The 16,391-nt window shown below is 39.9% G+C and overlaps 1 protein-coding gene across 2 annotated transcripts in view; it reads right to left on the bottom strand.

Annotated features, from left to right (window-relative positions):
- The window catches only part of AOPEP (aminopeptidase O (putative)), a 402,502-nt gene that overhangs the window by 315,837 nt on the left and 70,274 nt on the right, over positions 1 to 16,391 (bottom strand). For both annotated transcript variants that reach the window (XM_054588087.1, XM_054588088.1), the window contains exon 4: positions 4,980 to 5,133. In XM_054588087.1, coding sequence (XP_054444062.1) covers positions 4,980 to 5,133 — 154 coding nt within the window. The remainder of the gene's footprint in view (positions 1 to 4,979; positions 5,134 to 16,391) is intronic.

The following is a 16,391-nucleotide window of genomic DNA, read 5'->3' as shown; positions in this document are numbered from 1 at the left end:
AGGTTTCTCGTGGCCCTATGATTCTATGACAACTCACCACAAGAGCCCCTCTTCATACAACAGCCATATTCCTGAAGTGGTGAGGGAATACTTTTATAAAGTCATGACTAGTCTTCCACAGAACCAGTATTAACTCAAAGATGCTCTATCTTTCCTTCAGACTAACCTTCAATTACAAATCACTGTATATATGCCTACTCCAATATACTCTCAATATTATCAACAAGAGAAGAATTTGTAAATAGCTGTTCCCTGTGCCCAGGCTTGTAATCAGAGTAAACATTTTAATAGTTAAGGTTATAATAATATTTAATTGTTAATTACTAATAATCTATAATACTAATGATAATAATAAACAAATAACTCCAACCAGAACTGCTACTTATATTCATTTAACACCTACTATGTGCCATGCACAGTTCTGAATAATTTTATACATTTTCCCAATTAATCTATACAATATTCCTAAGGAATAAGGACTATTCATCACAGTGTGAGTCATAATCAGCTTCTCCCTCCAGACACTCCTTCTCCATATACTTCATTATGCATCTTAAGTAAATTTGGAATCTAGAGTTTTCTTAAAGTTGAGCTCAGCTGCCCTGTGGTTCTCCAGTTTCCTGTTCCTCCTTGTCAGTATAGCCTATTAATATGGCCAAGAGTGGGAAGAAGGGTGAAATATATGGTAGGCTGGTAAATGATGGAAACCAAACCATTGGTCCCCTCTTATAAAATGCTGGGCTCAAATTATTTTACAAGAGGTCTCTCCAAGGAGTGACTGCTTTAATCAGAATCACAAGATTAGAAACTGCCTCAAAAGTTTCTCCTTCAGCCATCCTCTTGTTTCAAGACTAGGCTGTACCGAAACCACCTGACACAAATGTTTCTCTGTCTTAGGTTCAAAAGAAATTACTGGAAAGTCTCCCCAGGGAATGCATACTCTTTTTCCACAACCCCTTCCTTGGTTCATGTGACAACTCAGTAAATATTTCCCACATTCTTGTTCTATTCAAGGCACTCCATGGGGAGCTGCCATGTACATACATCTAAATAAATATCTGACCTTATCTTTGAGGAATTTAACAGGTTAGAAAAAATATTTAATTCTTATTGGTTTAGTGACAGAGTACAGTGTTTACTCAATTTATTAACATATTTTAGCTAGCAGAGTAGATGCTTCCTAAAAATCACAAGTGTTCAAGCTGCTACCACCAGCCACCAACGTGTTGCTGACAAAATGATGTCAGTATAAATGATGATGTAGTATTGTCTGAAAGTTGAATGTGTTTTCCCTGGGCATTTGGTTTGTTACAAAGCAAAATGAGATACTTGCAACATGACACAGAAAGCCAAAATACTCTGGGGGAGCTAGGGTTTGACAAATCAAACCAAGCCAGAAAGATATCGAAAGGCTCCTCTCACAGTGAAGGGTATTCTGGAAACGAATTTTTTCCTATGTTTTATACCTACCATTCCTTCTTTTCTAGACTTTCAAAGAGATAGAAACTCCTCCAAAGACCACTTTTTATTGTCACATTCCCTACCACATCTGCCCTTCTTTAGGGTTAGCACCCTCAGTACCTCACCCATGCTTTTCCATGCCTTGTGTTCCCTATTTTCCATGCATTTAATCATTTTTGCTGAGTTCCTCTGGACTTTATCCAAGCATCCTGCTTAAATTGTATGGCCCCAAAGTGAAGACAATGCTTTAACAAAGGTCTTGAGAGATTAAACATAATACAAAGATTCCCCTGTGGCTGGAGAAGGTTATACCTCAGCCAAATAAAATTAATAAACTTTCAACAGTGTATCTAAATGCCCTGTAATTAATGTATTTACTAAAATGCGCACCCAGAGCGGGCTGGAAATATGTGTAAATGGAGCTGAAGGAAGGACTGTTCTTCCTATAATTTGGCCCACATGAACAGTGATCAAAAGTTCAGTGACCAAAGCTTTGGCCAAATTTCTGGGACCCAGATGAACACATTAGGCAAATGAAAGCCTGTGGTATATAAGGCCTCTGTAAAACTTACATTTACGTGAATTGAACTAGTGGTCTTAGGAAGGATTGAAGTAGAAAGGGGGGTTGGGAAAGGCAAGGGGACCAGATGTGAACATAACCAAAAACACCACTGCATTTGGCACTTCAGAGCACCTTTGTTGGCAAACTTAGTGTGGAGCCAGAGATTTAATGGATAAAAACACAAAGTCACCCTCTGATGACTAAAGACAGCACACGTTAAGTACGCAGCCAGGGAAGGATTAAACAAATGTAAGCTATTATTTTATCAGCAGTACATTTCTGATGGACAAGCACAGTGATAAATGAAGGGAAAACTTAGTCATAGCATGTCAGACATGGAAGGGAATGTGGGAGGGACTCCACCACCCCCAGGCCTCACATTTCCATACGAGGACAAGCTTCCCTGCCTGCAGTAGCACCCTTCTCTCTCTCTCCAGCTGATCTGATTGGCTGGGTCACTCTGGACTTTCTCTTTTCAAATCTGCTTGCCCACAGAGGGGGTGCTTTTGGCTGGTAGGCAGGCTGTGTGCATCTTTGTTGTGGAGGCGAGCAGTGGTACAGCTGGGTGGAGAAGTTTGTCTAAACTGGAAATGGAGTATTAGAAAGCCAATTAGCACTGTACACCTGAGTATTCCCTCAGTCCAGCTTCTGTCAATAATAAAACCTTTCTTTTGTTCTCCTGTTTCTCAGTTGGTTCTGAGCTCAGAAGGACAAGGGAGTTATATTTACCCTCTCCCATAAACTCTAACAGGGATTCAGATATCCTATCTTCCTAGAATCCCCACTTCATTTGGCCATGTCTTCCTCGTTCGCAATTATGGATGCGGAAGAGTAAATAGCCATTTCAACTGCTTGTGGGCAGCAGACAGAATATACAGGAAATGATTGCTGCCCACTCCCCTGCCTAGGATCTCTGCAAATACATCTAGAAGGACAAAAAACAAATTTCTTTCTTTGCCTTCCCCTAGCCTTCTTCCGGCACATATTTTCCAACTGCATTCCTCCTCTAACAGTAAATCAGCCCCGAGGCCGCAGGTGAAGAGCAGTGTTGCTTTACCATGGAGAATTTGAGAAACTCCCCCCACAACCCCCACTCCCACCCCTAGAAAACTATTCTGCAGAGAAGGAAAGTACGGGTTTGCCCAAAGAAACATACCCAGTCAATGGGATGGCACCTTCAGGCTCAGAGGAAGTGTTCTCAATTTCTGTTTTCTGTTACAACATCACACATTCCAATCAATAATAGTGACATCCCTGGATGGAAAGTGGATCAGACTCTGGGTGAGACATGGATGTAATGTACAGTTTTTTAGAGTCCCCAGGTAAGATTCTGAATCACCTCTCTAGAGGGTTGAACTCAGATGTGAATCCAGGTTTTGTAACTCAGTAGGGACATGAATATGAACATGTTGCTCTTTGAAGTCTCATTATCATTATTTTATTTTTAAAAATGGAGTTAATAAAGCCTATCTACCATACAAACTTATCCTCAGAACTAAGTGAGATGACATTTAGATCAAGGCTTTCCCTAACTTCAAACATTCAGTGGCTTCTGTATCAATTCAGGATAGGCTAGGATATGCTGCAATAACAAACATCCCCATTATTTCAGTGGCTTAACCCAAAGAAGTTTTATTTCTCACTCATACCAAATCCATTGTGGACCAAGTGACTCTCCAGGATGCCTGTCCTCACTAATTATAAATTTGGCTGCTGGGACTTTCAAAATGAGGCTGTGTGATCTCAGTGACAGGGAAAGAGAGCACCAGAGGGTCTCACAAGCAATTAAATATTCCCATGTGAAAATAACATATGTCACTTCTGTCTACAATTCTCTTCTTCCCTTGAGAGTACACAAGGAAAATCCCATTAGCAATCTACGATACTCTGCATAGCTCAGGGAATATAGTCCAAAATATGGAACTTACTGAGCAAGACATGGAAATTACCTTCCTTCCTCCAAAAAGCAAAAAGCAGGCAATAAGACATGCCCATTATAAGAGAGCACTCAATGGCTTTCTCTTCTAAAAACACCAACCACTACAGTCAGTGTAGTAAGAGCAAAAGCAACATAGCAAAACAAAACAACACAAAAGGAATCTGTATTACGAACATATCTTAGTTGGATTTCAAAGATGAACAAATCATCTGTCCCCTGACTCTGGGCATTCTCCACCAGAAGATACGAGCTTAGTGACCCCCTGTAAATAGGAAAAATGATTAAACCAAGCTGGATGTAAAAGCCCTAGAAGGAAGCATAATGTCACACTGCATGATTAGCACACTTCTTGTGCCTATTATGTGCATTCCCCTTCTTCCCTTTGACCCTCAAAACTAAAACTAAAATTGGCCTATACTAATTTCTAAAAATTTTAAACTGATTTTCTCTTATCAACTCTGAAAAAGAAGCAATTGCTACTGAAGTTAACAGAGCCCTGGCCCAGAAGGATTCTCAAAACCCAGTGGCCTTGTGACAGCTTCCTTGTGTCCTGTGCTCCTAGGGAGGCTAGCCTCCCCTACTGCCCCCACAAAGACACTGCTAACAGCAGTCACTGGAACCAAAACAGCAGAGTGGACTACAAAAGAATCCATCAGACAGGCAACTTCTTTTTGATCAAATAAGCAATGAAATCCAAAGTTAAAAAGTGTAGAAAGAGGGAAGAGTATTAAAGCTAAAGATTCTGCTGACTTAACCAAACACACAAAAATATTTCACCTGACTTCACAGAGGATTTCATATATACTTATTTTCTTCTTATTCTTTCTGCATAAACAATATACCCACATTTCAGCCTCTCAACTCTCTTTTCCCTTCCAGTAGGGCTTTTCCTGCTTTGATTAGTCATAGTTTGGTTTAGTTTCTCCACAGGGATGACTCACATTCCCAGTGCTTGGAATAAGTGCATCATTCTGCTCCCTCAAGTGTTTGTTTTTCAGCAAGTTCTCAGATACAAACCTGAAGTCAGCCTCGGAAGGTGAGAAGGATCTCTCTGCTGCCAGATCATTCAATGAGCAGGTCTCTGGCTTCACTTCGGTCCAGGATCCCACTGCAATTGTAATGGTAGAGGCCGGCATTGGCATGGTTACATAGTAATGCCAGCTTAAGCACCCTATAAACAGAAAGAGAAAAATCTAATGAGGCCAATGTATGGTTCTGGACCTTATTTGTATTTTTTCTCTTTAAACTATTGAAGAACTTGTGTCCTAAGATGGTGTGAGCCAGTTCTTGGAGGTGGGTCATCTCAAGTGAAGGGACATTATTCCAGGTCTCAGGGGAAGCATAAGAGAAATGATAGTTTCAGGGCAGCCATGGAGGTTTGGATCTGTTCCAGGGATCAGTATGAAGCCCTTCAAGTGAAGCTACAAATAGATGGTGGTGGTTGAGGTGGTCACTAATAGCTGCGAACACATAAAAGTATAGGTTGTATGCTGCTATAGAAACAAAAACATGTCTTATTCATCCTTACTGCCTAGGGCAGTTCTTGGCATAAAAAAAGAAAAAAGATGCTCAGTTCAATGAACAAATGGATGGATGGATGGATGGATGGATGGATAAATGAATTATCACTTCTATTCTGAAAGTTATTTTACCAAAATCAAGTCCATCTAGAATGGATCTAGGAGAATACAATGAGACTAATGAAGGGAGAAACCTGGGTTTTAGTCCCAACTCTGAAACTACAATAATTAATTGTGGAAGTTCAGGTCTTATATCCCTATCCTTTTTATCTGTTACTATATTGGGCTGATACCCTCTTCTTCACTGAGCAGATAAAAAACAGGTCTGGAGAAGTTCTGTGGAGCCAAGGACTCCCACCTAGTTTGTAACAGGGCTGGAATTACAGTTGGGCCTCCTCACCCCAGCCAAGGGTGTGCCTGCCAGTTAGTCCAAACCTTAGAGAAGGCTTTTACCAAAGGAACAAATGGTCAGTAACTTATAACACTATACCTCCTTACTTCTATGGTGGGAAAATGATTTTAATGTTTCTGAAACCTGAATGTCATGCGACCTGATTTTATATAGTATTTTTTTCTGAGCATCTGCTATAAAATGATGGTGGTGTGTCTTGAAGGGAATTAATATCACCTCATATTATGGAACAGTTCTCCACTCCTCATGTTCCTCATATTCCATTTGCGTAACACAACCTAATCTCTCTTTCAGCCCCTTACTAATTCCTTTGCAGGATCTATTCTTCTCTTTCTTGCTTTAGTGGGTTAAACAACCATGACAGTGACTATGATTAAACCGAGCTGGATTCAAACTATGACCAGTTTAGTCAAACTATGACTGTGGTTGCCTAGTTTGGTTAGTGAGCAGATAAAATGTCATATTCAAGGGGCAAAATGTTAAAATGCCCATATTGGCCAGCTGTGCCAACATGACATTTTTCAAAGCCTTTTACCAGTAAAAATCAATAATAAAGGTTAGACTTTCATCTCCATATGCTTGGTTTCTTTGTCTCTCAATTAATTCTGAAATCAGGGAGGTAAAGGGGTCATTGCTTATTACTCTCTGAAACTACCAACTTAGATCCAAGAAAATACACTGCAGGGTTCCTCTGATGAAAATCAAATAAAAAAATTTTTTTTAAAGATTTTATTTATTTACTTTTAGAAAGAGGGGAAGGGAAGGAGAAAAACAGAGAAAGAAACAGCAATGCATGAGAGATACATTTATTGGTTGCCTCTCATATGCCCCCACCTGGAGACCTGGCCTGCAACCCAGGCATGTGCCCTGACCAGGAATTGAACCAGCAACTTTTTGTTCGCAGACTGGCACTCAATCGACTAATCCATACCACCTAAGGTAGAAAAACAAAATTTTAAGTAGAAAACAAAGGCCTAAACTTAAGAAAAAAAATAACTATGATATCAACTTTGAATAAATATGATATATATCAAGTTTGGAAGTCATTAAAGGAAATGTACTTGAGGGAGGACTACAGAAGGGCATGCTCAGAATGCCTGGAAACCCATCATAAAGGTTGCCGTCCTCTCAAACTTGCTTGTAAGTTTCATTCTGCTGCTGTAATCAGACTGGCCACTCTTGAAATCACTCCTTCCACAAACAAGTAAGAGCTTTAAGGCATGTTCCTTTTTTAAAGAAACAACCAAATTCAGTAATGCCGGAGCCAATACAGTGATGTGTGTAGCTTCTATTGGGCTGGAAGGAAAACCACAGCTTTAGAAAAAATTGATACTCTGATCTCAAGCCAGTAAGAAGAAGCCAGAGACAGGTCTGGGGCCTTGATGAAAGTGTGACATGGATCTGACATGACAAGGTGTACTGAGCCCACCTCCCTCACTTTTCCACAGCTATCTCATTCTCTTCAAACTGATGCTTCCCTGCAGTTGCTCCACCAAGAACTTGAAACTTGGACTGGACAACACAATGAGAGCTGGTGCAAATTGGGGTGAGGGCAGAGATGGAAGAACAGGAAAGAAGTTGTGGGTGAGGGACTAAATGTTTTGAACAGCCTTGGTTTAAAGGAAAAATCTTGAATAACTGAAATCTTGTAATCAAATGCCTGCAGTCTGGCCATTCTTTCTCTAAAGTATATTTTGGAATATTTACCATCAGCCACTGAATTTTTCTTTTAAAACTTCGGACTTGTGGGTGTTCAGTAAATAAGACAGTAATGGCGATGCTTTCAGGTAAAAATAAAGGATTAATTGCATGAGGCTATCTTTGCTTCTTCCCAAAATCCAAGTAAAGGATAGTAAAGGATATTTTTAAGCCATAAACAAATAAGAACAGGGAGAATACTACAAGAACATAGGTGAAACTAGGCGCAAAATATTGGAAGGTAGAATGCAGATGAAAGAGTGGTAAATGACACAGCAAACCTGAATCTTAACTTAGTAGTGAGGAAGACGATCTACCTCACTTTATTCCAAAGAAGCTCAAAAACTGGGTGTGGAGGAAGTATAAACTAAGCAGGCCTAGATGAGAAGGGCTTAGATCCCTGAGTGGCCTCGCCTACTCCACACATCCAGGCTATTTGCTCATTTCTCACACACCAATAAAATAACTGGAAATTTATTTTCTTTTTTTTAAAAGATTTTATTTATTTATTTTTAGAGAGAGGGGAAGGGAGGGAGAAAGAGAGAGAAAGAAACATCAATGTGTGGTTGCCTCTTGCGCACCTCCTGCTGGGGACCTGGCCTGCAACCCAGGCATGTGCCCTGAGTGGGAATCAAACCAGTGACCCTCTGGTTTGCAGTGAGCCACACCAGCCAGGGATGGAAGTTTATTTTCTATAGAGAGTAAAACAAAGGGCCTCTAGACTGGGGGTGGGTGGGTGGAACAGCTGAGGGGGTTAGATGAATGTATGCATATCAGATGCTGAGAGTACCAGCCATCTTCCCTTATCTGGTTCCCAGAATGTTAAAAACCAGGCCTTTTTAAAAAAAAAAAATTTATTTTTAGAGAGAATGGCAGGGAGGGAGAAAGAGAGGGAGAGAAATACCAATGTGTGAGAGAAACATCGATCAGCCCGTCCCTTGCATGTCCCCAACTGGGGACCTGGCCTGCAACTTAGGTGATCTTTCAGTTTGCAGGACAATACCCAACCTTCTGAGCCACACCAGCGAGGGTAGCAACCAGGCTTTTATCCTCCCAGGAGAATGAAAAAAACTGACCAGCCCAAGAGAAGACAACTAAGGATTCTGACGTTGGAGGTTTCCGATGACAAGCCTATGATGAAGCCCACAGGTGACAAGCTTGATGCATGCATTCAGAGCTCCCATTCAGCATTTGTGGCCCCTATTCCTAATGCCTGCAGACCATTCAAGGGCCACCAGGCAGTTTTAGAAAGCTCCTGGTATAAACTGGGAGACCAAAACAAATAGAAGCAAGCAACTTAGAGGATAGTCACCATGCATACAGAATGAGACTTCAAAACCACCAAACATACACCAATTGAGAGTTAAGAGAATTTATTGCAGTAATATAAAAAAAGAGGATTCCTAAGTACAGAAAATTAAAAGCATGATACAAGAAAAACCCAATAAAAGGGGTGAGGGAGGTAGATTAGAAAGCTGAGGAAAGTCCTAGAAAGTAAAGGGAAAAAAATAAAAACAAAAAGATAAGTAAAAAGACAGAAATCAGTCCAGGAAGCCCAATATCTAAGTAAAAGGAACTCCAGCAATAGAAAACAGAGAAGATAGAAGAAAAAATAACCAGTTTAAAAAACTCATAAAATTTCCCCAAATTTAAGGGGCACTGAGTTGCCAGACTCAAAGGACACAGGATTGGGTATAAATAAATCCACATCAAGATACATCACTATGAAATTTAGAACAAAGGCAAGATCCTACAAGCTTCCAAAAAGGGGGAAAAAATCACATATGATTAGGACATTTTCAGACAAGCAGAATTAAAAAAAAAAATTCACCTCCCATGCATCTTATTCTCTAGAAGCTGCTAGAATATGTAAAGTATGCTGCAAAAAGAAGCAGTAAACCAAGAAAGAGGAAGGCAGACATGCCAACACAGGAAAGAAGCAAAGGGAACCTGATGGAGACTGGCAATCCATCAGACTGATAGAGAAGGACAATCCTAGGAGCCAGCCGTGTGCCCAGCAGAGAGGGTAACCAATGTCCTCTGGAGCAGATTACAGGGCCTGGGGAGAGATTGCATCAAGAAGGTGAAATTGAGAGAAAACCTGCTAATCTGAGCATCTTGAAAAATCTAAACAACCTTCAGAGAGTCTGGGGTTGGTAAATACATAGAAAAACCAAGAAAATAGGAAAAATAACAAAGAAGAAGACAATTACTGTCTTCATGAAAAACTACACGTTGTACAAAAATAATAATGTAATCTAAGTTTTACTACAAGTCACAGCTCTTAATAACAAACATATATAATAATATATAAAGAATATTGATTTAATCAAAGTTACATTAATTATATTGGCAGGTGGGAAATGGGGTAGAGCGCTTATGTGTGATGGTGTGGGATGTGGGAGGGGAAGAACACTAAATCTCTATCTGCCAAGTGGGAAGGCCAACCCTGAACAATCAAGCACCCTATTGAACTATATGCTCATAAAAGTCAACTAATCAGCTCCACCAGGTCAAAGTGGTTACTTCTGAGTCAGAAGAAATAGGGTAGTGGTACTGAGGACTGCTATTTTGGAAAGGAAGTATAATAAACCCAATAGAATTATTTGACTCTTTAAACATGTGCATTTTTAATATAAAATAAAACTAATACATCAATCAATTAAAAGTGATTTGAACATAAAACAAACAACACTTTTGGTTCTGAGATACCATTATAATGATAAAATATAACTTGGAAGGAAGATGCAATTTGAAGGTAAGGACTAGGCACTATCCTACTAAATCTTTTTAAGAAGGTGAAGGAATTTAGAAGTACAGATTGGTAGTTACAAAATAGTCATGGGGACATAAACTACAGCATAAGGAATATAGTCAGTAATATTGTAATAACTATGTATGATGTCAGGTGGGTACTGAAAATATTGGGGGGAACACTTTGTAAAGTATATGATTGCCTAACCACTATGCTGTACACCAGAAACTAATACAAAATAATATTGAATGTAAACTGTAATTAAAATAAAACAAAGTAAATCCTTTTAAGAATAAAACACTGGTAATGATTTTTTGGATATGACACCAAAAGTACAAGCAGCAAAAGCAAAAATAAAGAAGTGGGACTACATCAAACTAAAAAGTATTATCACAGAAAAAGAAAACATTAACAAAATGAAAAAGGCAACCTACAGAACAAGAGAAAATATTCGCAAACCACAGATCTGATAAGGGATTAATATTCAGAATATATGAAAAAATCTTACAACCCAACAACAAAAAATCAAATAACCCAATTTAAAAATGGGCAAAGGGCTTAGATAGACATTTCACCAAAGATGATTTACAAATGGCCAACAAGTATATGAAAATATGCTCAACATCAACCTTAAAAAATATAAAATAAAACCACAAGGAGATATCACTTCATACCTGCTAAAATGGCTATCTTTGAAAAAGATGAGGGACTTCTGGGCAAGACAGCAGTACTTGCCTCCTCCCATAACCACATCAAAATTACAACTAACCACAGAACAACCATGATTCAAAACCCCCTGAAATCTGGCTGAATGAAACTCCTACAATAAGGGAATTAAACAAGAAGCCACATCAAGACTGGTAGGAGAAGCAGAGACATGGAATGGGCTGCTCTCATATCCCTGTGTGGCGGATAAAAATTGGGAGGAATATCTCAGCTGCAGACATCCCCCCTGAGTAGTGAGGGGTCCCAGGCCAAAACCAGGCACCACATCCCAGGGTTCCTATGCCAGGAAGAAAAGTCCCCATAACTTCTGGGTATAAAAACCAGCAGAGATTGAGGCTAAGGGAGACAAAGGGCTCCTGGATCCCAAGCAGTTCCTTTTAAAGGGCCTGCATGTGGACTTAGTGTGATCTATGACCTCTGAGCTCCAGTCCTAGGGCAGCATCTTGAAAGGCACCAGGCATACAGGGAGGAACTAAATTGTCCAGCATCAGGGCAAGAGATGAGGAGGGAGCTTTTTCCCAGACAGACGAGCTGGCAGAAATCATTGTTCCCTTTCTGAGCCAACCCATCCCCCGCCCCAACCTGCCCCACAGAGCTGGCAGGCAAGCACCATATCTGAGACTCCATCAACGTGGCTCACACTGTTTACCCTGCCCAGGTGACTCCCTGAGGCCCCACCCTACCCAACTTTCAGGCCTATCCAAGCTGTTTCCAGTGGCTTCTCCATAAGAATGGCCTCTCTTAGCTCATGCATCAGATTTTCCTAAAATCTCTCAAACAAGGAGCACCTGGGTTCAGATTTAGATTTAGAAATCTAAAAAAACAAACGCATAGACACAGAGAGTAGACTGATGACTGACAGGAGCAGGGGTTTGGAAGCTGATTGAGGGGAAATGAGTGAAGGTATTCAAAGGATAGAAACTTCTATTCATAAGATAAATAAGTCCTAAGGATGTAATGTACAGCAAGGTGACTGTTAACAGTACTATATTTTATATAGTTAACAATACTATATTCTATATTTTAAAGTTGCTAAGAGTAGACCTTCAGAATTCTCATCACACACAATAAAACTATGTGAGTGATGAAAATGTTAACTAACCTTATTGTGGTAACCATTTCATAATATACAGGGTCCAGCAAAAGTAAGGCCTGCTTGAGTGTGGTTGGTAGGGTAATAATATGTGTGTAATAATTTATAGGTTTAATTTGAACATTTTACCTAAAGTGTCATAAGGTATGCTTGACTGTGATATTGTTTCAGAATTACATGTTTATGATTTTGTAATAAAAAAGGGGTGTTATTTATGCCAAACCATGTATACATATAGCAAATCATCACACTGTATACCATAAAGTTACATGATGTTAGATCTCAATAAATCTAGGGAGGGGGGAGATGAAACACTATGTGCAATAGGCTTTCTCCCTACATTATGTATTAAATTTTTGACCTGATATTTTTTTTCTGCCTCTCTGGTTCTTGTACCATCCACCTAGCACATTGACAAGATAGGACTTTTTGGAAACAGCAGGAACTGAAACTGATTTCAATAGAGAATACTGCTAATGGAATAAGAGGTATCTGTTAGATGCCTGCACAAGGTCATAGAGAAGTCTCACAGAGTGCCCAATTACATCATGTCCCAACTCCTTTATCAGAAGGTCTGTACACTTAAGGTGATGTGGGAAAGGCAGTGGAGGTTGTAAATGGATGTGGCAGGGGAGAGGAATGAGATTAGCAGTTAAAAAAAGTCAGACACCTTAAATGACCTGCAGTTTAGGAGTAAGATAGCAAAAGTGTTAACAGAATCTGAGTCAAATCCAGCAAGAATATTTTAAAACTGTCACTGTTACTTCCCAGTCTTCTCTGAAGATAATGAGGGAGAAGGGATTTGGGGGTAGGGGGGAATATATTGAAAACATCACCCAAACCCATATTTTAAATATTGAAGATGATGTCTGCTATGCATCCCTCAAGATTTTTAATTTTTTGATTCCTAAAGTTCCTCTACTTAGTGGAGCTCATGGGGGAATAAACTGTTTCATACTTCAAGCCTTTAAAGCAAAATGTTTTTTAGAATACCAAGTGACAGTCAAATAGGAGCAGATCAATAGGCTGGGCCAAATAAGAACCAGCCAGGAGCTTACTTCCCAAAGACCCTGGTTGGATTCTTTATAGAAGTTTCTCAGATGTGTACAGCCCTGGGCTTTCTGCCCAACTCTGGGTGAATGCTGAAGCCACTGCTGCGACAACTGCATGCTTCCAGTGCTTTGGGGGTAGGGGTGGAGGTGGTGGTTAACTAGTTCACTACTATCAGGGCATATCTAGTATCCTCCTGGGGTAGAAAAATGGCTTTTGAGTTGCCTGTTAATGGATTATTCCACTGAGCCCCATCTTGCATGAAGACTGCCCAATTCCACAGGGAATACCTGACCTCATCTTCAAACCAGAATGCAAAAAAGGCAAAATAACAAGGTAGAAATACTGCCCCAGAATGCAGAGCATACATTCCAAAGACAAACAGAATTACTTTCTGGATTATCTACTGTTTGGGATAAGCCCACCTTGCAAAGAGAATTAATGAAAAGCATATTTCTTTTTAGTATGTCTACTGACTTAATTCCAGCAATGGAATCTGACTACTGAGATTCAATTGCCTGCTCTGTTAGACATGTTACTTAATCTCTCAATGCATCCATTTCTCACTTATAATAAGGAAATGATCATAGTATCTACCTCATGGGATTATGTGAAGGTTGGGTAGATAATATACATAGAAATCACTAAGGCATAGTAATTGGCACATAGTAAGTGTTGAAGAAACCTTAACTACTGTTGTCTTTACAGCTGCCTCCCCCTGTTGCTTAGGCTGACTCTCCAGAGGCAGAGACAAAAAATGTTGAAGGTATGGCTGCCACATGTGCACCAAAGCCTATGGTCTGATGAGGCCCACATATGGGGTTTAAGTTTGAATGGCATTAAACCAGTGCACACAAAGCAATCCATTTAAAGGAGAATGACAGCCCAAAAGGGGGCATGCTGCATGACTTCATATAGAATGGGCCATTTGGAGACTATTTAAATGGTGTTTACTTTAAATGAGCCATCCTCAATGAAACAGACAGTGAATGCCTTCATTTTCCTTTTTGATTCAATCCACTTGCCCTAGACTCCCTTGCTAAACCAGCTGCAAAACAAAGAGAACACACTGTACTTGAATTAACCCAGAGTTTTTCCTCTGCAGAGTCTAGAAGCCCATCACACCACTGGATGATTTCAGGGCCAGGCCTGGAGTCATTAGCAAGATGAGCAGGGAGTAGAGGGGTAGGGGCAATAGGAAGGGGTCCAAAGGAAGTGTTGCTCCCAAATTGTGCAGGCCTGGGCAGCTACACAGCTAGCCTCCCTCTGCTTCTTCAGTAAGTTCCCAAACACCTCTATGCCACCCTCTCAAACTGGAACTTATTTAGGGGGTGAAATTCTTAGACTTCAGTTGTCTCATTAGTAAGACAGAGATATCATATCCCATATTGTTCTTATAATTATACTGTCAGCTGCTACAAGATCCAAAGCAACATTTTCATCTCTGAAATAGGACTGAAGTTTTCCTTAAAGATCACTGTGTTTTTTGTAGGTATAAGTATTAGATATGGGTCATTTTTCAAAATCCTAGGGGGCAGTCTAAAATTTAATTTTAAAAATACTTGTTACTAGAGAGCATTAGAACAATTACAATAATTATTTTCTTCATTTACCGCTCTAAAACACTGTCATGAATAGTTTTGAAGATCCTGTCTTCCAAGGGAAGAAGATTGAAAGGGAAAAAAGAACATGATGGAGTATTCAGTTCATGGTTGGGAGAGAAATTTTTCGTGCAGTGCCTGTGAAAAACTTTGCTAATTATTTGCCAACATCTTTTTTATAAAAAGAAAAAAAATGAGAAAAACATCACAATACCGTAGTTGTTTTTACCTATCAGCCCTGCCCATTAATAATAAATTAAATACAAAATGTATGTAAAGACATTGTCCTGTTCTTGGGACTTTATCTTTTAAACTTTTCCACTGTAGGTTAGACAACAGCATGAAGCATTCAGAGAAGCACCAAATTGATAGATGCTTCTATTTACATATCATATTTCTCTACTCAATTATCCCTGCTACTTTCCTACCTCAAGATACGTTTCTTTCTCTAGCCAATATTCTTCGTTTCAGAACTTTCTGCTATTATTCCATACCTCAAACTATCCATACTCCTGCCAATCTATTCTATACATCAAGCTATTTCATTATTTTGGGACACCTTTGTATCAGAAGTTAAAGATGCTTAGGAATATATATATAGGAATGCATGTGTATAGAACATGTATTGGTAAGTGCATAAAGACACACCACATAGTGTACATATCTATGGTGTATTTATTATAATATACAATATATAGATTAAAAAAAAAAAAAAGGGAAAGCTCCCGTTTTTGGCTGCTCTTTCTTTCTGGGCTTCCTTCTCCAATGCTTGGGTCTTTCAGCAAACCCCAGCTCTTTTTCTTTCACTGCTATTTAGATGCCAAGCCTACACATTCTGGTTTTATGAGCTAGTGCCACCTTCCTGAATACTCCAAGGCATGACTGTCTTTCGTTAGTTCTCCCCTCTGTTGCTCAAGGGCAGGAACTGACACCAGAACAAAGGAGAGAGTAAGAACGCCCTGGGCTGGTATGCACCGGCCCTGCCTAGCCAGGGCCTTGTGCCAGGTCATACCACCACTTCTCAAGCACTGATGCCACAAGCAAGGCTTTGGGTTTCCTTCCTTGTTACGTGGTGCCGCCTAAGGCACAGGAGACCCAGGAGAGAATGACCTTCAAGATCATTTTTGGGAACCAGGTAAAAGGGCGCCACCTACTGAACAGAGGACACTAGCACCTCCCCAGGTTTTGAGGTTTTCCCTCGTGGCTAATGAATAAATGAGGGTATACATGGCACCAGGCTTGTTCTTCCAAGTTTCGCCCTCTATTCTGTCCTATGACACAGACAACCTAGTTCCCCTTGAACTTAAGTACAAAATGGGTAGTCACTACATCCAATCATACTACTCCAGATACTCACAGGTACACTTATGTACTTTACCCACATGAGAATATTCATGAATATCAAGCCTGAGATAAAAATTCACAGCAATAAGAATTGTGTACACTTGCCTGCCAGAATCATCATTATCCAAAAGAAATCATGATGAATTCCCTGTATGGCGAGTATGGTAAATGCAGCGCTAGGCAGGCAAGCAAGAACTAATCAAAAGCAAGCCACGAGGAAAAGAATGACC

Source organism: Pteronotus mesoamericanus, unplaced genomic scaffold (genome assembly GCF_021234165.1).
Source record: "Pteronotus mesoamericanus isolate MK-2021 breed Mesoamerican mustached bat unplaced genomic scaffold, CSHL_Meso_final scaffold_125, whole genome shotgun sequence".
In the NCBI taxonomy this organism is placed as follows: domain Eukaryota; kingdom Metazoa; phylum Chordata; class Mammalia; order Chiroptera; family Mormoopidae; genus Pteronotus; species Pteronotus mesoamericanus.
This window is presented reverse-complemented; position numbering and strand designations above follow the sequence as displayed.